General features: G+C 45.1%; 2 protein-coding genes across 2 annotated transcripts; both read left to right on the forward strand.

The window, feature by feature from the left end:
• Positions 1–4,163: 4,163 nt before the first annotated feature.
• Positions 4,164–23,701, forward strand: LOC124017552 (zinc finger protein 665-like; the record flags this gene model as incomplete). Its single annotated transcript, XM_046332769.1, has 5 exons — positions 4,164–4,439; positions 9,430–9,643; positions 15,414–16,339; positions 22,029–22,257; positions 22,461–23,701. Coding segments are annotated over 5 exons (2,886 nt in total), but the record flags the coding sequence as incomplete, so codon positions are not given.
• LOC124017553 (gastrula zinc finger protein XlCGF71.1-like) lies at positions 23,698–24,258 on the forward strand. The gene has a single exon (XM_046332770.1). It carries the CDS (start codon positions 23,698–23,700, stop codon positions 24,256–24,258), a length of 561 nt encoding a protein of 186 aa, XP_046188726.1.
• Positions 24,259–25,026: the final 768 nt, after the last annotated feature.

Consider the following 25,026-nt stretch of genomic DNA (forward strand, 5'->3'; position numbering starts at 1 on the left):
GCAAGCAATGCAGGTGTAGAAGCACGGTGGCTAGGAAAAACTCCCTAGAAAGGCCAAAACCTAGGAAAAAAACTAGAGAGGAACCAGGCTGTGAGGGTGGCTAGTCATCGTCTGGCTGTTCCGGGTAGTGATTATAACAAAACATGGCCAAGATGTTCAAATGTTCATGGATGACCAGCAGGGTCAGCTGAACTTCTTACCATCTAGGTTATGGCTTTTGTGTAGCTTGTCCACCTTCGATAACTCAGTTGGTAGAGCAGAGGACTGTAGGTGATAATTGTAGCAATCCTTAGGTCAATGGTTCAAATCCAGCTCGAAGGATTGTATTTTCTCTTGTGGCTTGCTCCAACTTTTGACAGCAGTGCACTTTGACTTGTGTTTGACAAACATATTATCTTTCCCTAACATCGCCAATTTCATAACTTGTTGACCTTCCATAAGACAGTTGGTAAAGTCGCGGAGTGTATTTGAAATTGCAACAATCCTTATCAAATCAATAAAAGAAACACAGACCAGACGAATAAATGCACATTAGATTATGGTCATTGTAGTTAGTTTAGCGCATTAAACGTGGTAATTATGTGGAATATTAGCTTGTTGGAAACTACAACTCCCTACTACATCTCACAGTTCAGGCTGGATCTGGTGTATCTCTAGAGAAACTGCAGTGTGCGCATTGAGCTCACAGAAAGAAATTAAATGTTGGTCAATTAGAATAGCAGTTATTTTGGCAAATTGCTCAGCACTAGTGGAATGGCGTGTTATTTCTGTTGGTTGTGTCTACAGACCTAGCTAGGTTACTCAACTCAACTCCATGGTGAAGGACGTTTCTGAAGAACAGAGCAGAGACCGGATGTCGTGGAGTTCCGCTCCGGTGCCCTGAACCAGATCTAACCGGTCTCTGATTGGTTGGGAGAATAGAGATGTCTTATTAAGAACGCAGTGTTGTACCTCATTAAGGCGTCTGAGCGCACGGGCAGCATCATTGAGGCCATCTCCATTTTGAAGTAGTCAATTTACGACTACTTCTATGAGTTGGTAAACAACCTGAAAGGGTGTATAATTTACTAATTGACTAATCCAAACAGCAAGCAATGCAGATGTAGAAGCACAGTGGCTAGGAAAAACTCCATAAAACAGCAGGAACCATGGAAGAAGCGTGGAGAGGAGTCATCAGGTCAGGTAGTCCTGAGGCGTGGTCCAAGGGCTCAGGTCCAAGGGCTCAGGTCCAAGGGCTCAGGTCCAAGGGCTCAGGTCCAAGGGCTCAGGTCCTCCGAGAGAAGACATTGAGAGAGAATTAGAGGGGGGCGTGCTTAAATTCACACAGGACACCGGATAAGACAGGAGAAATACACCAGACTGCCCCTAGCCCCCCAGCACGTAGACTATTACAGCATAAATACTGGAGGCTGAGACAGGAGGGGTCAGGAGACATTGTGGCCCCGTCCGACGATAACCCCAGACAGGGCCAACCAGGCAGGATATAACCCCACCCACTTTGCCAAAGCACAGCCCCCACACCACTAGAGGGATATCTTCAAACCACGAAGTATAGCCCACGAAGATCTCCCCATGGGAAACAAACCCGAGGGGGCCAACCCGGACAGGGAGATCACGTCAGTGACTCAACCCACTCAAGTGACGCACCCCTCCTAGGGACGACATGGAAGAGCGCCAGTGACTCGGACCCCTTAATATGGTTAGAGGCAGAAAATCCCAGAGGAGAGAGTGGAACCGGCCAGGCAGAGACCGCAAGGGTGGTTCGTGGCTCCAGTGCCTTTCCATTCACCTTCACACCCCTGAGCCAGACTACACTCAATCATGTGACCCACTGAAGAGATGAGTCTTCAGTAAAGACTTAAAGGTCGAGACGTGAGTCTGTGTCTCTCACATGGGTAGGTAGACCATTCCATAAAAATTGAGCTCTATAGGAGAAAACCCTGCCTCCAGCTGTTCTAGGGACAATAGCGTACGTGTAGATATGTATGGCAGGACCAAATCAGAGAGATAGGTAGGAGCAAGCCCATGTAATGCTTTGTAGGTTAGCAGTCACACCTTGTAATCTGCCCTTAACAGGAAGCCAGTGTATGGAGGCTAGCACTAGAGTAGTATGATCAAACTTTTGAGTTCTAGTCAGGATTCTAGCAGCCGTGTTTAGCACTAACTGAAGTTCATTTAGTGCTTTATCCGGGTAGCCGGAAAGTAGAGCATTGCAGTAGTCTAACCTAGAACAGACAAAAGCATGGATTAATTTTTCTGCATCATTTTTGGACAGAAAGTTTCTGATTCTTTCAATGTTACGTAGATGGAAAAAAGCTCTCCTTGAAACGGTCTTGATATGTTCGTCAAAAGAGAGATCAGGGTCCAAGAGTAACGCCGAGGTCCTTCACAGTTTTATTTGAGACGACTGTACAACCATTAAGATTAATTGTCAGATTCAACAGAAGATCTCTTTGTTTCTTGGGACCTAGAACAAGCATCTCTGTTTTGTCCGAGTTTAATAGTAGAAAGTTTGCAGCCATCCACTTCCTTATGTCTGAAACACAGGCTTCCAGGGAGGACAATTTTGGGGCTTCACCATGTTTCATCAAAATGTACAGCTGTGTGTCGTTCGCATAGCAGTGAAAGTTAACATTATGTTTCCGAATGACATCACCAAGAGGTCAAATATATAGTGAAAACAAACTAGGCAACTAGTTTCTTATGACAAATGTTTTTGTTGTTTTTAGGGGTGCGACTGCATCTAGGGTATTACGCAAGGTTACATTTAGTTCCTCAGCTAAGTGATTTTAGTACTCTGACGGCTTTGGGTGGTCTGTGAATTTCTAGCACAGCTTTTGATGATCCTTGGTTGGGGGTCCGAACAGATTATTTGTTGCGATTGCAAACGTAATAAAATGGTGGTCCGATTTTTGAGGAAAAACATGAAGATCCACAATATTTATTCCATGGGACAAAACTAGGTCCAGAGTATGACTGTGGCTGTGAGTAGGTCCGGAGACATGTTGGACAAAACCCACTGAGCCTTTTGGAGTGGGTCTGTGGACTTTTCCATGTGAATGTTAGTCACCAGAAATCAGAATATTATCTGCCATGACTACAAGGTCCGATAGGAACTCAGCGAGGAACACTGTATACGGCCCAGGAGGCCTGTAAACAATAGCTATAAAAAGTGAGAGGAGGCTGCATCAATGTCATGACTAAATTGACAGTTGATAATCAGATGACACTCGTGATCTGGGGAAAAAAACAGAAGTGTTTTAATATTGCTAAGTAGATGTTGGCAAAATCTCCCTGCACATTTATCGACCAAAAAAGGTTGCAGATTAGGAGCAGCGTGCGGACTGGTTGTGTGTGTGTCCTTAATGTGTTAGCGTAACAATTTCCCCTACCCTCGCTCTGCTTGTTAGATATTATGCACATTGATAGCGTCATAGCAAGTGTTCTTACCTATTGATTTATCGTAGTAGCAGACGAACAGGAGGCAGCAGCAATCTGAATGACAAGACCCAAACGTGAGGAAAAGACCGGGTGAAATTATGAATGAGAAATACAGCTTCGCTTTATCCAATTAGAGCAGCAGGACCAACAGCCCGCCCTTCTGTTCTCCCAGGTCTTTCTTTATCCAATCAGAGCAGCAGGACTAACAGCCCGCCCTTCTGTTCTCCCAGGTCTTTCTTTATCCAATCAGAGCAGCAGGACCAACAGCCCGCCCTTCTGTTCTCCCAGGTCTTTCTTTATCCAATCAGAGCAGCAGGACCAACAGCCCGCCCTTCTGTTCTCCCAGGTCTTTCTTTATCCAATCAGAGCAGCAGGACCAACAGCCCGCCCTTCTGTTCTCCCAGGTCTATTTCTTTATCCAATCAGCAGCAGGACCAACAGCCCGCCCTTCTGTTCTCCCAGGTCTATTTCTTTATCCAATCAGAGCAGCAGGACCAACAGCCCGCCCTTCTGTTCTCCCAGGTCTATTTCTTTATCCAATCAGCAGCAGGACCAACAGCCCGCCCTTCTGTTCTCCCAGGTCTATTTCTTTATCCAATCAGAGCAGCAGGACCAACAGCCCGCCCTTCTGTTCTCCCAGGTCTATTTCTTTATCCAATCAGAGCAGCAGGACCGACAGCCCGCCCTTCTGTTCTCCCAGGTCTATTTCTTTATCCAATCAGAGCAGCAGGACCGACAGCCCGCCCTTCTGTTCTCCCAGGTCTTTCTTTATCCAATCAGAGCAGCAGGACCGACAGCCCGCCCTTCTGTTCTCCCAGGTCTATTTCTTTATCCAATCAGAGCAGCAGGACCGACAGCCCGCCCTTCTGTTCTCCCAGGTCTATTTCTTTATCCAATCAGAGCAGCAGGACCGACAGCCCGCCCTTCTGTTCTCCCAGGTCTATTTCTTTATCCAATCAGAGCAGCAGGACCGACAGCCCGCCCTTCTGTTCTCCCAGGTCTATTTCTATGGGCACAAGCACTATTCATGGCACAAACTGTTTTGGCAACTTATTCCCTGCAATTCTACACATGTTGTCATGAGGTGCAGAGAAAATTTAGCAATTTTTGAAGCATGTTTTCTTGCAATTCTATACATTTTGCCAATGTACAATGTTTATTGATGTGATATCTGAGTGAATTATTCCACAATACTGACCACGGATCAGTTCCTAGAGAGGTATGATCACCTATAGGCCTTGTTAATGCGCCAGGATGCTTTGATTCGGCTGGCGCCTAGCGCAGCTCGGCTAACCAAACGACTCGCATACTCCCTTTAAAAGACCTAACCTTGGAAAACGAGACAAAAAGCGGCAATAGTACTGTTTGTCCATTTTGAGACGCCGTAGCCAATATCCAGTTGGACTCAAAATAGTCCAAATTAACTTCAGAGATGACTCAAGATCTCCTCCTTTGCTGAGGAGATCTTAGTCGTGCAAAACTAAGATGTTTGGTGTACTTCCGGTTATATTAAAATTAAATCCTCGCCGAAATATCTCCATTTTTTTTTTTTCAAAACAAGCCATAGAAAGTTATTTGCCATTTCAATTTAATCCACCAGAAATAACAGAACAAATATTATGTTTCAACTGAAATATACTAATTCATTAAATAAATAAAAAAAATATATTTTTGAAAAGGTATAATCTTTGTAAATGATATACAGTGAAGACATCAACACTATGAAATAACACCTATGGAATCAAAAAAGTGTTAATAAAATCAAAATATATTTTAGATTTGAGATTCTTCAAAGTAGCCACCCTTTGCCTTGATGACAGCTTTGCACACTCTTGGCATTCTCTCAACCAGCTTCACCTGGAATGCTTTTCCAACATTTTGGAAGGAGTTCCCAAATATGCTGAGCACTTGTTGGCTGCTATTCCTTCACTCTAAGGTCCAACTCATCCCAAACCATCTCAATTGAGATGAGGTCAGGTGATTGTGGAGGCCAGGTCATCTGATGCAGCACTCCACTCTCCTTCCTGGTCAAATAGCCCTTACACAGCCAGGAGGTGTGTTTTCGGTCATTGTCCTGTTGAAAAACAAATTATATTCCCAATAAGCGCAAACCAGATGGGAAGGTGTATCACTGCAGAATGCTGTGGTAGCCATGCTGGTTAAGTGTGCCTTGAATTCTAAATAAATCACCAACAGTGTCACCAGCAAAGCACCCTCATACCATCCTCCTCCATGCTTCACATGGTTCACATGGGAACCACCCATGCAGAGATCATCCGTTTCACAAAGACAAGGCGGTTGGAATGAAAAATCTCCAATTTGGACTCCAGACCAAAGGACAGATTTCCACAGATCTAATGTGCATTGCTCGTGTTTCTTGCCCCAAGCAAGTCTTCTTATTATTGGTGTCCATTAGTAGAGGTTTCTTTGAAGCAATTCAACCATGAAGGCCTGATTCACACAGTCTCCTCTAAACAATTGCTGTTGAGATGTGTCTGTTACTTGAACTCTGTGAATCATTTATTTGGGCTGCAATCTGAGGTGCAGTTAACTCTAATGAATTTATCTTCTTCAGTAGAGATAATTCTGGGTCTTCCTTTCCTCATGAGAGCCAGTTATTTCATATTAATGCATTAAGAAGGAAAGGCACATCTGTTAGTTGAAAAGCATTCCAGGTGACTACCTCATGAGGCTGGTTGAGAGAATGCCTAGAGTGTGCAAAGGGTGGCTCCTTTGAAGAATCTCAAATATGAAATATATTTTAACTTGTATAACACTTCTTTTGGTTACTACATTATTCCATATGTGTTATTTCATAGTTTTGATGTCTTCACTGTTATTCTATAATGTAGAAATAGTAAAAATAAAGAAACCCTTGAATGAGTAGGTGTCAACTTTTGACTGGTACTGTGTGTGTATGTATGTAATATATATATATATATAATCTGTAGTCTTAGTCTTTATTGTCAGGGCCTGTAGTCATAGTCTTTATTGTCAGGGCCTGTAGTCATAGTCTTTATTGTCAGGGGCCTGTAGTCTTAGTCTTTATTGTCAGGGCCTGTAGTCATAACGAGTCTTTATTGTCAGGGCCTGTAGTCATAGTCTTTATTGTCAGGGCCTGTAGTCATAGTCTTTATTGTCAGGGCCTGTAGTCATAGTCTTTATTGTCAGGGCCTGTAGTCATAACGAGTCTTTATTGTCAGGGCCTGTAGTCATAGTCTTTATTGTCAGGGCCTGTAGTCATAGTCTTTATTGTCAGGGCCTGTAGTCATAGTCTTTATTGTCAGGGCCTGTAGTCATAGTCTTTATTGTCAGGGCCTGTAGTCATAGTCTTTATTGTCAGGGCCTGTAGTCATAGTCTTTATTGTCAGGGCCTGTAGTCATAGTCTTTATTGTCAGGGCCTGTAGTCATAGTCTTTATTGTCAGGGCCTGTAGTCATAGTCTTTATTCTCAGGGCCTGTAGTCATAGTCTTTATTGTCAGGGCCTGTAGTCATAGTCTTTATTGTCAGGGCCTGTAGTCATAGTCTTTATTGTCAGGGCCTGTAGTCATAGTCTTTATTGTCAGGGCCTGTAGTCATAGTCTTTATTGTCAGGGCCTGTAGTCATAGTCTTTATTGTCAGGGCCTGTAGTCATAGTCTTTATTGTCAGGGCCTGTAGTCATAGTCTTTATTGTCAGGGCCTGTAGTCATAGTCTTTATTGTCAGGGCCTGTAGTCATAGTCTTTATTGTCAGGGCCTGTAGTCATAGTCTTTATTGTCAGGGCCTGTAGTCATAGTCTTTATTGTCAGGGCCTGTAGTCATAGTCTTTATTGTCAGGGCCTGTAGTCATAGTCTTTATTGTCAGGGCCTGTAGTCATAGTCTTTATTGTCAGGGCCTGTAGTCATAGTCTTTATTGTCAGGGCCTGTAGTCATAGTCTTTATTGTCAGGGCCTGTAGTCATAGTCTTTATTGTCAGGGCCTGTAGTCATAGTCTTTATTGTCAGGGCCTGTAGTCATAACGATTCTTTATTGTCAGGGCCTGTAGTCACAATGTACCAGTATGTATTAATGTACACATGTACCAGTATTTATTAATTTACACATGTACCAGTATTTATTAATTTACACATGTACCAGTATTTATTAATATACACATGTACCAGTATGTATTAATATACACATGTACCAGTATGTATTAATATACACATGTACCAGTATGTATTAATGTACACATGTACCAGTATGTATTAATGTACACATGTACCAGTATGTATTAATGTACACATGTACCAGTATGTATTAATGTACACATGTACCAGTATGTATTAATGTACACATGTACCAGTATGTATTATTATACACATGTACCAGTATGTATTAATGTACACATGTACCAGTATGTATTAATGTACACATGTACCAGTATGTATTAATGTACACATGTACCAGTATGTATTAATGTACACATGTACCAGTATGTATTAATGTACAGTATGTATTAATGTACCAGTATGTATTAATGTACACATGTACCAGTATGTGTATTAATGTACACATGTACCAGTATGTGTTAATGTACACATGTACCAGTGTGTGTTAATGTACACATGTACCAGTGTGTGTTAATGTACACATGTACCAGTGTGTGTTAATGTACACATGTACCAGTGTGTGTGTACACATGTACCAGTGTGTGTTAATGTACACATGTACCAGTGTGTGTTAATGTACACATGTACCAGTGTGTGTTAATGTACACATGTACCAGTATTAATATACCAGTATGTATTAATGTACACATGTACCAGTATGTGTTAATGTACACATGTACCAGTGTGTATTAATATACACATGTACCATGTGTTAATGTACACATGTACCAGTATGTGTTAAGTGTGTGTTAATGTACACATGTACCAGTGTGTATTAATATACACAGTGTGTGTTAATGTACACATGTACCAGTGTGTGTTAATGTACACATGTACCAGTATGTATTCATATACACATGTACCGGTCTGTGTTAACGTACACATGTACCGGTCTGTGTTAACGTACACGCGTACCGGTATGTATTAATGTACACGCGTACCGGTATGTGTTACTACACACATGTGAATTGGAAATATGTTATTTGTTTTTGTGTGTGCATATTCCTACTCACCCTGAGACTCCCTGAGGGAATAGGGTCAAGGGTCACCGTAGAATACCTTTCATACAGGCTTGTAAACCCACAGCAGGCTAATGAGTGTGAATAGGGTCAAGGGTCACCGTAGAATACCTTTCATACAGGCTTGTAAACCCACAGCAGGCTAATGAGTGTGAATAGGGTCAAGGGTCACCGTAGAATACCTTTCATACAGGCTTGTTAACCCACAGCAGGCTAATGAGTGTGAATAGGGTCAAGGGTCACCGTAGAATACCTTTCATACAGGCTTGTTAACCCACAGCAGGCTAATGAGTGTGAATAGGGTCAAGGGTCACCGTAGAATACCTTTCATACAGGCTTGTAAACCCACAGCAGGCTAATGAGTGTGAATAGGGTCAAGGGTCACCGTAGAATACCTTTAATAAGGCTTGTTAAATAATAATAATGTGATAATACCTTTCATACAGGCTTGTTAACCCACAGCAGGCTAATGAGTGTGAATAGGGTCAAGGGTCACCGTAGAATACCTTTCAGAGAGGCGTGTTAAACCTACAGCAGGCTAATGAGTGTGAATAGGGTCAAGGGTCACCGTAGAATACCTTTCATACAGGCTTGTAAACCCACAGCAGGCTAATGAGTCAGAACATTACATTACATTTAAGTCATTTAGCAGACGCTCTTATCCAGAGCGACTTACAAATTGGTGCATTCACCTTATGAAGAAGGTGGTTCTTAAATGATGTCGTTTTTTTAACTGACAAGTGGCACTGACTGTTTATGTTTTACTATACAGTGTGTTGCGATTTTTATTTATTTATGCGCTTTAAATACAATTTGACTTGATTCTGTATTCTAGGACTTTGGTGGGCCGTCCCCATCCTGCTCAACTGAACCCCAACCAACGCTGTCGCTGGGTCCTGACGGTAACCGCGGTGACCGGGACCACACACCGCAGGGGCAGGAGATTGGTTACCCTGGAGGCCTTGACAGCTTCAGTGAAATACCTAGATTTAACATCGTAGTCAAAGAGGAGGAGGAAGATTTAGAGGAGTGGAGTTTTAATTATACAGGTAAGTAGCCGACAATGTTAACTAGAAATAAAATGGTTCTCTCTCAAGAGGACAGTTCAATTTGATGAGTCTTTAAAGATGAAATCCTCATTAGAGGAAACAGAGCCACTCTTTGCCTCATTAGGGGAAACAGAGCCACTCTTTGCCTCATTAGGGGAATCAGAGCCACTCTTTGCCTCATTAGGGGAATCAGAGCCACTCTTTGCCCCATTAGGGGAAACAGAGCCACTCTTTGCCCCATTAGGGGAAACAGAGCCACTCTTTGCCCCATTAGGGGAAACAGAGCCACTCTTTGCCCCATTAGGGGAAACAGAGCCACTCTTTGCCTCATTGGGAGAAACAGAGCCACTCTTTGCCTCATTGGGAGAAACAGAGCCACTCTTTGCCCCATTAGGGGAAACAGAGCCACTCTTTGCCCCATTAGGGGAAACAGAGCCACTCTTTGCCTCATTAGGGGAAACAGAGACACTCTTTGCCTCATTAGGGGAAACAGAGCCACTCTTTGCCTCATTAGGGGAAACAGAGCCACTCTTTGCCTCATTAGGGGAATCAGAGCCACTCTTTGCCTCATTAGGGGAATCAGAGCCACTCTTTGCCCCATTAGGGGAAACAGAGCCACTCTTTGCCCCATTAGGGGAAACAGAGCCACTCTTTGCCTCATTAGGGGAAACAGAGCCACTCTTTGCCTCATTAGGGGAAACAGAGCCACTCTTTGCCTCATTAGGGGAAACAGAGCCACTCTTTGCCCCATTAGGGAAACAGAGCCACTCTTTGCCCCATTAGGGGAAACAGAGCCACTCTTTGCCTCATTAGGGGAAACAGAGCCACTCTTTGCCTCATTAGGGGAAACAGAGCCACTCTTTGAGTCTTTAAAGATGGAATCCTCATTAGAGGAAACAGAGCCACTCTTTGCCTCATTAGAGGAAACAGAGCCACTCTTTTGCCTCATTAGAGGAAACAGAGCCACCTTTGCCTCATTAGGGGAAACAGAGCCACTCTTTGAGTCTTTAAAGATGGAATCCTCATTAGAGGAAACAGAGCCACTCTTTGCCTCATTAGGGGAAACAGAGCCACTCTTCGAGTCTTTAAAGATGGAATCCTCATTAGGGAAACAGAGCCACTCTTTGCCTCATTAGGGGAAACAGAGCCACTCTTTGCCTCATTAGGGGAAACAGAGCCACTCTTTGCCTCATTAGGGGAAACAGAGCCACTCTTTGCCTCATTAGGGGAAACAGAGCCACTCTTTGCCTCATTAGGGAAACAGAGCCACTCTTTGCCTCATTAGGGAAACAGAGCCACTCTTTGCCTCATTAGGGGAAACAGAGCCACTCTTTGCCTCATTAGGGGAAACAGAGCCACTCTTTGCCTCATTAGGGGAATCAGAGCCACTCTTTGCCTCATTAGGGGAATCAGAGCCACTCTTTGCCCCATTAGGGGAAACAGAGCCACTCTTTGCCCCATTAGGGAAACAGAGCCACTCTTTGCCTCATTAGGGAAACAGAGCCACTCTTTGCCTCATTAGGAGAAACAGAGCCACTCTTTGCCTCATTAGGGAAACAGAGCCACTCTTTGCCTCATTAGGGAAACAGAGAAACACTCTTTGCCCCATTAGGGAAACAGAGACACTCTTTGCCCCATTAGGGGAAACAGAGCCACTCTTTGCCTCATTAGGGGAAACAGAGCCACTCTTTGCCTCATTGGGGGAAACAGAGACACTCTTTGAGTCTTTAAAGATGGAATCCACATTAGGGAAACAGAGCCACTCTTTGCCTCATTAGGGAAACAGAGCCACTCTTTGCCTCATTAGGGGAAACAGAGCCACTCTTTGAGTCTTTAAAGATGCCTCATTAGGGGAAACATAGCCACTCTTTGCCTCATTAGGGGAAACAGAGCCACTCTTTGAGTCTTTAAAGATGGAATCCTCATTAGGGGAAACAGAGCCATTCTTTGAGTCTTAGGGAACCAAGATTGGATCCTTATTAGGGGAAACAGAGGCACTCTTTGAGTCTTTAAAGATGGAATCCACATTAGGGGAAACAGAGCCACTCTTTGCCTCATTAGGGGAAACAGAGCCACTCTTTGCCTCATTAGGGGAAACAGAGCCACTCTTTGCCTCATTAAGAATGAGCCACTCTTTGCCCCATTAGGGGAAACAGAGCCACTCTTTGCCTCATTAGGGGAAACAGAGCCACTCTTTGCCCCATTAGGGGAAACAGAGCCACTCTTTGCCCCATTAGGGGAAACAGAGCCACTCTTTGCCTCATTAGGAGAAACAGAGACTCTTTGCCTCATTAGGAGAAACAGAGCCACTCTTTGCCCCATTAGGGAAACAGAGACTCTTTGCCCCATTAGGGGAAACAGAGCCACTCTTTGCCTCATTGGGAAACAGAGTCACTCTTTGCCCCATTAGGGAAACAGAGCCACTCTTTGCCTCATTGGGGGAAACAGAGTCTTTGGTCTTTAAAGATGGAATCCACATTGGGGGAAACAGAGCCACTCTTTGGTTAGGGAAACAGAGCCACTCTTTGCCCCATTAGGGGAAACAGAGCCACTCTTTGCCTGTTGGTTGAAACATAGGATCTTTGCCCCAGGGGGGAAACAGAGCCACTCTTTGAGTCTTTAAAGATGGAATCTCAGGGGGAAACAGAGCCATTCTTTGAGTCTTTAAAGATGATCCTTATTGCAAACAGAGGCACTCGACACGTCTTTCACCAAGATGGAAGTCCACATTAGGGGAAACAGAGCCACTTTTTTGCCTCATTAGGGGAAACTTAAATAAATGTTTGCCTATTTTAAATGGCCACTTTTGCCTCATTGGGGAAACATAGGACTCTTTGCCCCATTGAGACAGAAACAGAGCTTATTGTTGCCTTATTGGGGGAACCAGAGCCCTCTTTGCCCCATTAGGGAAACAGAGCCACTCTTTGCCCCATTAGGGAAACAGAGCCCTCTTTGCCCCCTAGGGGAAACAGAGCCACTCTTTGCCTCACAGGGGGAAACATAGGCACTCTTTGCCCCATTAGGGGAAACAGAGCCACTCTACCCAGTCCTTTAAAGATGGAATCCTCATTAGGGGAACCAGAGCCACTCTTTGCCTCACAGGGAACCAGAGCCACTCTTTGCCTCACAGGGGAAACAGAGCCACTCTTTGCCCCATTAGGGGAAACAGAGCCACTCTTTGCCTCATTGGGGGAAACATAGGCACTCTTTGCCCCACTCTTAGAAACAGAGCCACTCTTTGAGTCTTTAAAGATGGAATCCTCATTAGGGGAAACAGAGCCATTCTTTGAGTCTTTAAAGATTGGATCCTTATTAGGGGAAACAGAGGCACTCTTTGAGTCTTTAAAGATGGAACCCACATTAGGGGAAACAGAGCCCTCTTTGCCTCATTAGGGGAAACAGAGCCACTCTTTGCCTCATTAGGGGAAACAGAGCCCTCTTTGAGTCTTTAAAGATGGAATCCACATTAGGGAAACAGAGCCACCCTTTGCCCCATTAGGGGGAAACAGAGCCACCCTTTGCCCCATTAGGGAAACAGAGCCTACCCTTTGCCCCATTAGGGGAAACAGAGCCACTCTTTGCCCCACAGACTCCCCTATGTTTTATGTTTTGTAGATGATACGGATGTGAGCAGCGTGGTACCCACAGTTGCCCTATCTGCTGTTCTGTCACCCATGCAATGTCTGAGGGGGGAAATAAGTGTTGGCTGTAATGATGTATGGGGGAAATAACAGTGTTGGTTGTAATGATGTCTGAGGGGGAAATAACAGTGTTGGTTGTAATGATGTCTGAGGGGGAAATAACAGTGTTGGCTGTAATGATGTCTGAGGGGGAAATAACAGCTGTAATGATGTCTGAGGATGATGCCCCCTACCCACAGCCCCTAATAACAGTGTTGGTTGTAATGCCCCTGAGGGGGAAATAACAGTGTTGGTTGTAATGATGTCTGAGGGGGGAAATAACAGTGTTGGTTGTAATGATGTCTGAGGGGGAAATAACAGTGTTGGCTGTAATGATGTCTGAGGGGAACCCACAGTGTTGGTTGTAATGATGTCTGAGGGGGAAACAGTGTTGGTTGTAATGATGTCTGAGGGGGAAATAACAGGTTGTAATGATGTCAGGGGGAAATAACAGTGTTGGTTGTAATGATGTCTGAGGGGGAAATAACAGTGTTGGTTGTAATGATGTCTGCAAACTTTCCACAGTCTCCTTCACCACTAGGGGGAAAGTCCTATTCAGAAACATCCAACTTTTTTTTCCTTTATAATACCTTAAATAAATGTTTGCCTATTTTAAATGGTTTTGATGGTTATTGATTGTCTTGAGACAGAAGACAGACTTATTGTTATTTTATTTCCGTACCCACAGCCCCCTACCCACAGCCCCCTACCCACAGCCTCCTACAGCCCCTACCCACAGCCTCCTACCCACAGCCTCCTACCCACAGCCTCCTACCCACAGCCTCCTACCCACACAGCCTCCTACCCACAGCCTCCTACCCACAGCCTCCCTACCCACAGCCGCCTACCCACAGCCGCCTACCCACAGCCGCCTACCCACAGCCCCCTACCCACAGCCCCCTACCCACAGCCCCCCACCCACAGCCTCCTACCCACAGCCTCCTACCCCCTACCCACAGCCCCCTACCCACAGCCCCCTACCCACAGCCCCCTACCCACAGCCCCCCTACCCACAGCCCCCTACCCACAGCCCCCTACCCACAGCCTCCTACCCACAGCCGCCTACCCACAGCCCCTACCCACAGCCGCCTACCCACAGCTCCCTACCCACAGCCACCTACCCACAGCCCCCTACCCACAGCCTCCTACCCACAGCCCCCTACCCACAGCCTCCTACCCACAGCCTCCTACCCACAGCCCCTACCCACAGCCCCCTACCCACAGCCGCCTACCCACAGCCCCTACCCCGCCTACCCACCCCTACCCACAGCCCCCTACCCACAGCCTCCTACCCACAGCCCCCTACCCACAGCCCCCTACCCACAGCCCCTACCCACAGCCCCCTACCCACAGCCTCCTACCCACAGCCGCCTACCCACAGCTCCCTACCCACAGCCACCTACCCACAGCCCCCTACCCACAGCCTCCTACCCACAGCCTCCTACCCACAGCCCCCTACCCACAGCCCCCTACCCACAGCCTCCTACCCACAGCCCCTACCCACAGCCCCCTACCCCCCCTACCCACAGCCCCTACCCACAGCCGCCTACCCACAGCCAGCCCCTACCCCCTACCCACAGCCCCCTACCCACAGCCTCCTACCCACAGCCTCCTACCCCCCTACCCACAGCCCCCTACCCACAGCCCCCTACCCACAGCCGCCTACCCACAGCCGCCTACCCACAGCCGCCTACCCACAGCCTCCTACCCACAGCCTCCTACCCACAGCCTCCTACCCACAACCTCCTACCCACAACCATCTACCCACAGCCTCCTACCTCTTACCCACAGCCTCCTACCCACAGCCTCCTACCCACAACCTCCTACCCACAACCATCTACCCACAGCCTCCTACCCCCTACCCAAAGCCTCCTACCCACAGATGGACAATACTTGAAATCCCACTGACGATACTTTAATGCCCCTCGAGGAGATTATTTATTATTTTTAATACATGAACCTAGAGCGCTACAGTAGATTATGATACCCTAGTTCCTGTATAGTGCCAGGTCAAAAGTAGTGTGCTATATAGGAAATAGGGTAGCATCTGGGACGCATCATAACTTGTTTTATCCTTACTGTTGTAACAGGAGAGAGTCCAAACCCCAGCTCTAGTGATGAGGCGTCAGCTGAACGATGCCAGGAGAATCGCACAGCTAAGAAGACGTTTTACCGCTGCCCGGAGTGTGGGAAAGAGTTTCCTCACCCATCAAAACTACAGAGACATCTTAGAACGCACACAGGAGAGAAACCATATCCTTGCTCTGTGTGCGGGAAGAGATTCAGTGATACAGGGACCCTCAAAACACACGAGAGGTTGCACACAGGAGAGAAACCGTACATTTGCCCGGAAAAGAACTGTTGGAAGAGGTTTGTCAGCCAAGGAGAGTTAAAACTACACCATCGGACACACACCGGAGAGAAACCTTGCCACTGCTCTGTGTGCGGGAAGAGTTTCTCACGTATGTGGCACTTGAAGGTCCACATGATGACGCACGCCGGAGAGAAGCAGAAACTCAGCATGAAAAAACCTTTCCCATGCTCCGAGTGTGAGAGGGGCTGCAACTCTGCAGCAGAGCTCAAGATGCACCAGAGGATGCACACTGGGGAGAGACCATACCAGTGTTCCACATGCAAAAAGACCTTTGTTTTCCCAAGCTCTCTAACAAGACATGAACAATCCCATATAAGCGAAGCGAATAGTACCGCCAAGCCGTACAGCTGCTCAGAATGTGGGAAGGAATTCACTCAGCCATGGACCTTAAAGATACACATGCGCCAGCACACCGGAGAGAAACCGTACCACTGCGCTCAATGCGAGAAGAGGTTCTCCTCGTCGTCACTCCTTAAAAGACACCAGAGGGTTCACACCGGAGAGAAACCATTCCAGTGCTCCGACTGCGGGAAGAGTTTCTCCTCGTCAGCGAATAGAACCAGTCACCGTCGTCGTATCCATGAAGGTATACAGGGTGGGTCACAGCGGCAGGAGGCCACCTCTGTGGACGGTACCAGTACGGTAGGTTTATATGGTGTATCCAGTGCAATTTTGTATTTATTTTCTTAATTCGTTTTTTAAAACATTTTTTATCTGTGTTGGTGGATTCCAGATTTCCTGCTTATTTCTTTCTGATTCCAGGAATCGTCCAACCTGTATTTCTGGAAAACTTGGAAATTTTTTAAGAAAGTTACTGGAATTTTGCACCCTTAAACCAGTCATTAAGGCCCTTAACACAATATAACTAAGATTAATGCTGCTGTTGACATACTATACTGAGTGAGTTGTCTGATTTATTAACCTGAGGCTTATGTTGACCAAAACAACCAGGTTGAACCCACAGTTGTAGAGGAGTCTGGTCTCAGTCTAGTGCTAGATGTCAAAGTAAAAGAAGAGGAGGAAGATCCTGCTTTTGGTGAGTTCAAAGATTAATTTATTAAGGTATGGGTTAGCCTACACATTCACGTTTACTTTATTTTAGGAAATTTAAATAAATTGTCTATTTCCAATTACCCAAATAAGAAACATCTATATTATTGACAGTCTCAAATCTTCACATATTTAAGGTGCTTACTTATCCATACGACCTCTTTACCACAGCAGAGAGACCTGACCATTGCTCTGAGAGTGAGGAGAGTCCCTCTACATTAAGAGGAACTGACCAACACCAGGAGAACAACAAAGCTCTGGGCCCTCACATCTGCTCAACGTGTGGAAAAGAACTATCCAGCTCCTACAAACTAATGCTACACCAGAGAACACACACAGGAGAGAAGCCTTACGAGTGTATGGTGTGTGGGAAGGGCTTCTCCCAAGCCGCAAACCTCAAGACGCACCAGAAAGTGCACAGTGGAGAGAAGCCGTACCCCTGCTCTGACTGCGGGAGCAGGTTTACTCACATGGGAGACTTGAAGAGACACCAGTTGTTGCACTCGGGTGAGAAACCTTATAGCTGCCCTGAGTGCGGGAAGAGTTTTTCTCAGTTGGCGCACCTAAAATCTCACCAACAGACACACACAGGGGAGAAACCTTTCCTCTGCGCTCATTGTGAAAAGACTTTCTCCACTGCTGCCAAGCTGAAGAACCATGAGAGAGTGCACACTGGCGAGAGACCTTACTGCTGCTCCTACTGCCCCAAGCGCTTTGCTCTATCTGGGACACTGGTGAAGCATGAACGACTCCACACAGGAGAAACGCCGTACCAATGTGGAGAATGCGGTAAGGGATTTGCTCAACTGGTGTCCTTGAAAATACATGCCCAGTCACACACTGGAGTCAACTTCTACAACTGTATCCATTGTGACCAGAGCTTCTCCACTTCAACCAAGCTGAAGGAACATCAGAGAATCCACACTGGGGAGAACCTGTACCAATGCACCGAATGTGGGAAGAGTTTCACAATTGAGTCAAAGCTGCTGAAACACCAGAGAGTTCACACTGGAGAGAAACCGTACCAGTGCTCCGGGTGTGGAATGAGGTTCTCGCTCTCTGAGAACCTACTGAGACACCAGCGTAACTCTTCAGGGATCTGTGGTGCTGTGAGCCTTAACCAGGCTACTGAGAGTGGGATTCTACTTCTACAAGATGCTGCTGTCTTCCCGAATATACTGGTCAAGGTCGGTGGAAATCATTATCCTATCAACCAAACTTTTGTCCAAGTTGCTGTGTTCCTCTCAATAAAGCTAAACTTTTGTCCTTCATATTTGGGCCAATCTTTCACCTTTAATTCTAAAGGCCCATATCCCAGACACAGATTAAGACTAGCCCTGGACTAATCATTAGCCTAGTGGTTAGAGCAATGGGCCAGTAACCAAAAGGTTGCTGGATCAAATCCCGAGCTTACAAGGTAAACATCTGTTGTTCTGCCCCTGAACAAGGCAGTTAGCCTATCGGGGAACAGTGGGTTATCATCTTAAGTAAGAATTTGTTCTTAACTGACTTGCCTAGTTAAATAAAGGTAAAATAAAATAAAAAATGTACAAAAATGATCCATTGGGAGACTCTCCATTGAGCGTTTTAGTCAGGACTGTGGTGCAGCAGGGCCAAGCCTCAATACCAGCTGAGCGTGGTTCCCTTAACAAGGGTGAGGCAGCCCTCGAATGGACTCCCTATAGACTTCAAGGTCTGCAGCTCTCACTATGGGGAAAGAGTGTTCTGAAGAGCACATGTCACTTGAGGTTTGGCGAGTCCTGTCCTGCACTGCAGCGTCTGGCTAGTCCTGTCCTGCACTGCAGCGTCTGGCTAGGCTGTCCTGCACTGCAGCGTCTGGCTAGTCCTGTCCTGCACTGGCTAGCGTCCTGCAGCGTCTTGAGTCCTGTCCTGCAGCGTCTGGCTCAGTGACTCTGCCCCCTGCAGTGTCTGCACTGTCTCCTTTGAGTCTCAGTGTCCTGCAGACGTCTTGAGCCTTTTATCTTAATTTGCACTACAGTGTCACCTGTCTCCTTTGAGTCTCAGTGACTCTGCCCCCCTAGACAGTGTGAAACCACTTGCACTGTCTCCTTTGAGTCTCAGTGACTCTGCCCCCTAGACAGTGTGAAACCACTTGCACTGTCTCCTTTGAGTCTCAGTGACTCTGCCCCCTAGACAGTGTGAAACCACTTGCGCTGTCTCCTTTGAGTCTCAGTGACTCTGCCCCCTAGACAGTGTGAAACCACTTGCACTGTCTCCTTTGAGTCTCAGTGACTCTGCCCCCTAGACAGTGTGAAACCACTTGCACTGCTGTCTCTGACTCTGTCTCAGTGAAACCACCTGCTGAGCTGTCACCTGCGCTGAGAACACAGAAGTTTAATCTGTATCCTGGGAAAGTGACTCCAACGTCTCTTAATTCTGGTGGCCAGGGCCTAAAATTAACACCCGCCATCTGCCGGTTTTGTTTCTTAACCTCTTAAGACTCTAGGGGCAGTATTTCATTTTTGGATAAAAAGACGTGCCCGTTTTTAGCGCAATATTTTGTCACGAAAAGATGCTCGACTATGCTTGGAATTGATAGTTTTGGAAAGAAGACACTCTGACGTTTCCAGAACTGCAAAGATTTTCACTGTGAGTGCCATAGAACAAAAGCTACAGGCAAAACCAAGATGTTTGAGCGACCAGGAAATCAACAGGATTTCTGGTACGTTTTCCATGATCGCCTTATATGGCTGTGAATGCGACAGGAATGAACGGACACTTTCTAGCGTTTCCCCAAGGTGTCTGCAGCATTGTGACGTATTTGTAGGCATATCATTGGAAGATTGACCATAAGAGACTACATTTACCAGGGGTCCCGCACGGTGTCTGTATGGAAGTTGGTGCGCAAAAGTCACCTACCAGTATTTTTCCATCCGAATCTGAGAACAATGCAGGCTTCCAGGAACGGCATTTCAATGAAGAGATATATGACAAAACACCTTGAAGATTGATTCAAACAACGTTTTCCATGTTTCAGTCGATATTATGGAGTTAATTCGGAAAAAAGTTTGACGTGTAGGTGACTGAATTTTCGGTTAGTTTCGGTAGCCAAATGCATAGTAACAAACGGAACGTTGTGTCCTACACAAGAATCTTTCAGGAAAAACTGGACATCTGCTATGTAACTGAGAGTCTCCTCATTGAAACATCTGAAGTTCTTCAAAGGTAAATTATTTTATTTGATCCCTTTGCTGGTTTTTGTGAATATGTTGAGTGCTAAATGCTAAGCTAGCTATCACCACTCTTACACAAATTATTGATTTTCTCTGGTTCTAAAGCATATTTTGAAAATCTGAGACGACAGGATTGAGAAAAGGATAAGCTTGAGAGCAGGCATATTTATTTCATTTCATTTGCGATTTTTAGAAATCGCTAACGTTGCGTTATGGTAATGAGCTTGAGGCTATGATTACGTGACCACATGCGGTGTGGGTCGGACTATGAGGTTAACTGGAAAATGAATCGCACAAAGTCCAAGAACTGCGACTCCTATAGCCTATCCCACCTCCTGCTGCAACGCTGCCTGGCTGGGGGCTGAGTTAAAATATTCATTTTTAGAAGTGCTGGGCACAGGTATAAAAGTTTGTCTAATTTACTTGAAAAGAAAAGTCGACTGAAGTGTCACGTTGTTTTTCTTTTCGATCTACGTGGTTTTGTTCACAAGCTAGGTTGGTTTTTCAATGTTTAATGAGTTTCAACATGCTAGGGAAGAGAACGTAGCACTTCTACTAGTCAGAGTCAATCTCACAAGCACAAACATGAGTCCCGTTCCCATGGTGACCCACCGCCCTTAAAACTTCTTATGGCTGGGGCAGTATTGGATGAATAAAGTGCCCAGAGTAAACTGCCTGCTACTCAGTCCCAGAAGCTAAGATATGCATATTATTAGTTAATTTGGATAGAAAACACTCTGAAGTTTCTAAAACTGTTTGAATGATGTCTGTGAGTATAACAGAACTCATATGGCAGGCGAAAATCTGAGAAAAAAATCCAACCAGGAAGTGGGAAATCTGAGGTTTGTAGTTTTTCAACTCATCTCCTATTGAAGATAGTGGGATATTGGTAATCTTGCACTTCCTAGGGCTTCCACTCAATGTCAACAGTGTTTAGAACCTTGTTTGATGCTTCTACTGTGAATGGGGGCCGAATGAGAGGGGAACGAGTCAGAGGGTCTGCCAGGAGCAGCTGACCATGCGCGGTCACGTGATCGTTAGCTCCTAGTAAACGCGTGTCTGCTCTGGCATTATTAATATGGACTACAGGGCTGAACGCGCTAACAAAGAGGTATTTGGACAAATTATTAACTTTATTGAACAAATCAAACATTTATTGTGGAACTGGGATTCCTGGGAGTGCATTCTGATGAAGATCATCAAAGGTAAGTTAATATTTATAACGCTATTTCTGACTAATGTTGACTCCACAACTTGGCGGATATCTGTTTTGGTCTCTGGGTGAGTGCTGTACTCAGATTATTGCATGGTATTTTTCCGTAAAGTAAAAAAAAGAAATCTGAGACACCGGTTGCATAATAAGATAAGTTTATCTAAAGTTCCATGTATAACAGTTGTATCTTTTATCAATGTTTATTATGAGTATTTGTGTAAATTGACTCTGCAAAATCACTGCATGTTTTGGAACTACTGAACATAACACGCCAATGTAAAATGAGATTTTTGGATATTAATATGCACTTTATCGAACAAAACACACATGTATTGTGTAACATGAAGTCCAATGAGTGTCATCTGATGAAGATCAGCAAAGGTTAGTGATTCATTTTATCTCTATTTCTGCTTCATGGCTGTTTTTTTCTGTGACTTGGCGGTGACCTAACATAATCGTTTGGTGTGCTTTCGCTGTAAAGCCTTTTTGAAATTGGACACTGTGGTGGGATTAACAACAAGATTACCTTTTAAAATTGTATAAGATACTTGTATGTTTGCTGAATTTGAATCATGAGATTTCTGTTTGAATTTGGCGCCCTGCACTTTCACTGGCTGATTTAACGGGGTCACAAAAGAGTGATTGGACTAAATACCACATTACTTTTTACGAGCAACACATGTATTGTTTTTGAAACATTACAAAGCAGATCTGTTTTTTTGTGTTTTGTTGGTGTCATTTAAACAGGATATTAATAGTTTAGCTGGTAAGACATTTTAGTGGCTGGTGGACCAGAAATAACATTTTAAGGCCATTTGAACCATTTTGATTGTTATTCTCCATCCTAAATAAACGTTTATTATTTTCTCACCAGGCTGGACACAAACCCACAGAGTCTCTGCCTTCTGACCAGAGCCATAGTGAATCCTCCACTCAAACTGCTGGGATGACTGTTAACATTAAAGAGGAGGAGCAAACACTTGGACTGAAGATTAAAACTGAAGAACTGGAGGAGGAGGACGAAGAAGAAGAGGAGGAGGAGGAAGTTGTTGGGCTGATTAATTCTGATGGAGAAGAAATGGACTGGGATTCTTCTCTTCTTGGTATGTTGAGATGAGTTTGTGAGTCAGGTAAACTTTCCCAAAATGCCCAGGTTTTTCAGAAATCCTGGTTGGAAGATTCCCGGAATCAGGAGGGAATAAACAGGAAATCCGGAATCCTCCAGCCAGGATTTCAGTAAAACCTGGGGATTTTCTCTTGACTCGTCTGCTGCTTTGTTTAACCTGTTCCAATTTTTTTCACACAGGATATAATCCCAGTCAGAGTTCTGACATTGAAGAGAGTCCCTCTACATCAGGAGAACCTGAACATCACCAGGAGAATCACACAGCTAAGAGCTCTCACTGCTGTTCAGTGTGTGGAAAAGACTGCCAAAAATTATCGGCGCTACAAAAACACATGAGAATTCACACAGGAGAGAAGCCTTACCCCTGTACTTTGTGTGGAAACCAATTCCGTGAGAAGGGACACCTGAAAGCACACCTGAAAACTCACACTGGAGAGAAACCTTACCACTGCCCCGCCTGTGGGATGAAGTTCGCCCATTTGGGAGCCATGAAAATACACCTGCTGACACACACTGGAGAGAAACCTTACCCCTGCTCTGTGTGTGGGAAGAGTTTTACCCAGTCATCGCGTTTGAAGCAACATTTCCGGACGCACACAGGAGAGAAACCTTACTCCTGCTCTGTATGCAGGAAGAGTTTTGCAAGACCAGCAGACCTTAAAGTACACCACAGAGACCACACAGGGGAGAAACCTTACAGCTGCACTGAATGTGGCCAGAGCTTCACCAGTTCCCACAACCTATGGAAACATCAGAAGACCCATCTACCACCTGGACTACCACAACCTGTTGAGTTTGACAACCACAACCAAACACCAGAGATGAATGCTAAAAACGAAGGACTGAAGGAGGAAGATGAGGAGGAGGAGGAATTTAGTGTTCTGATCAATTCTGATGGAGAAGAAGTTGGATTGGACTTGGATCCTCCTCGTTTCAATCCTCCTCTGAGTTCTGAGGAAGAGGAGAGTCCGTCAACATCAGGAGAAACTGAACAGCACAAGGTGAACCACAATACGGCTCTGAGGTACAGCTGCTCTGTGTGTGGGAAGCAGTTCAACCACAAAGGACATCTGCGAAGACACGAGAGTGTACATTCAGTTGAAAAACCTTATGGTTGCTCAGACTGCGACAAGATGTTCGGTTCCACCATAGCTCTGAATAGACACAAGAAGTTACACAGAGAAGAGAAACCTCACATTTGCACAGTGTGTGGGAAAGGTTTTGTTCAACTGTCACGTTTGAAGGAACACTACCCGACGCACTCTGGAGAGAAACCGCACTGCTGCTCTGTGTGTGGGAAGCGCTTCACAACTGCTTCGTACCTCAAAACGCACAGCAAAGTCCACCTGGGGAGAGTCCCTATACCTGTAACATATGTAGGAGAGATTGCCAGAAGTTGTCCGCATTCAAGTTACACATGAGGATCCACACAGGAGAGAAGCCCTTCAGTTGCTCTGTGTGCGAGAAGCAGTTCACTCAGAAAAGACATCTGCAAGACCACCAGAAAGTACACACTGGAGAGAAACCGTACCCCTGCACCCACTGTGACAAGCGGTTCAGCTTCTCCTCTGCCTTGAAAAGACACCAGCAGTTACACACAGGAGAAAAACCCCACTGCTGCTTTGTGTGTGGGAATAGTTTCTCTCAAGCAGGGCGCCTGAAAGAACACCTACAGACGCACTCGGGAGAGAGACCTTTCTCCTGCTCTGTCTGCGAGAAAACCTTCAGAAAAGCTTCTGAACTCACGATACACAACAGATCTCACACAGGAGAGAGACCGTACAGCTGTGCCGAATGTGGTAAGACATTCACCAGTTCTATGAAGCTGGGACGACACAAGAAGATCCATCAGAACACAAAAACTGAAGAGGTTCTGACTAAAGATGTGAAGAGAAGAGTATTGATGATGATGAAGTGGAGACTGCCTCCGCAGTTAGTGGATGCTAGTAGGGTGAAGAGGAGGAGCCTCTACAGTTAGTGGATGCTAGTAGGGTGAAGAGGAGGAGGAGGAGCCTCTACAGTTAGTGGATGCTAGTAGGGTGAAGAGGAGAAGGAGGAGGAGCCTCTACAGTTAGTGGATGCTAGTAGGGTGAAGAGGAGAAGGAGGAGGAGCCTCTACAGTTAGTGGATGCTAGTAGGGTGAAGAGAGAAGGAGGAGCCTCTACAGTTAGTGGATGCTAGTAGGGTGGATAATCGTGATGATTGATGACCGTTGGTCTCCTAACGAGGTGCCGGTTTAGACTGGGAATGATGAACAATGATGACCTCATAATGTAAAAAAAATATATATATCTGCACACTGATGCATGTTTCCAAGAATTGTATTTTTATTTTAAGTGAGCAATGTTTTTGTGAAAGGTTAATGGTTTCAAGATTAAGCCAATTTGTATCAAATACATTTAAACTATTAAAAAAAAGAGAAAGCATGAAAAGGTGCATAAAGACAGCAGACTGAACAGTATAAAGCAGATTAACAACATACTATCACACATCAGTCAATCCAACGTGAGAAATGACATGAGCCAACAAGCTGGTGGAATCTATAAACATTTTAATAAAATGATCATTGTTCTTTCTATTTTATTATGGTTAATTCATGTGATTAATATGCTAATTATGCAACAATCCAAATATTAAGTTTGTAGTCCATAGAATAGCTCTTCCCTGTTCTTAACACTTTACAATAACTTGTCTTTTAATATCAATGTTCACAATCTTAGCAAACAATGTTAGTTGTTTTAGAAAG

The sequence above is a fragment of the Oncorhynchus gorbuscha genome, unplaced genomic scaffold (assembly GCF_021184085.1).
Source record: "Oncorhynchus gorbuscha isolate QuinsamMale2020 ecotype Even-year unplaced genomic scaffold, OgorEven_v1.0 Un_scaffold_2727, whole genome shotgun sequence".
In the NCBI taxonomy this organism is placed as follows: domain Eukaryota; kingdom Metazoa; phylum Chordata; class Actinopteri; order Salmoniformes; family Salmonidae; genus Oncorhynchus; species Oncorhynchus gorbuscha.

Excerpts from the sequence above, each read along its gene's own strand:
- LOC124017553 (XM_046332770.1), top strand. The coding sequence starts at position 23,698 with ATGAGGATCCACACAGGAGAGAAGCCCTTCAGTTGCTCTGTGTGCGAG.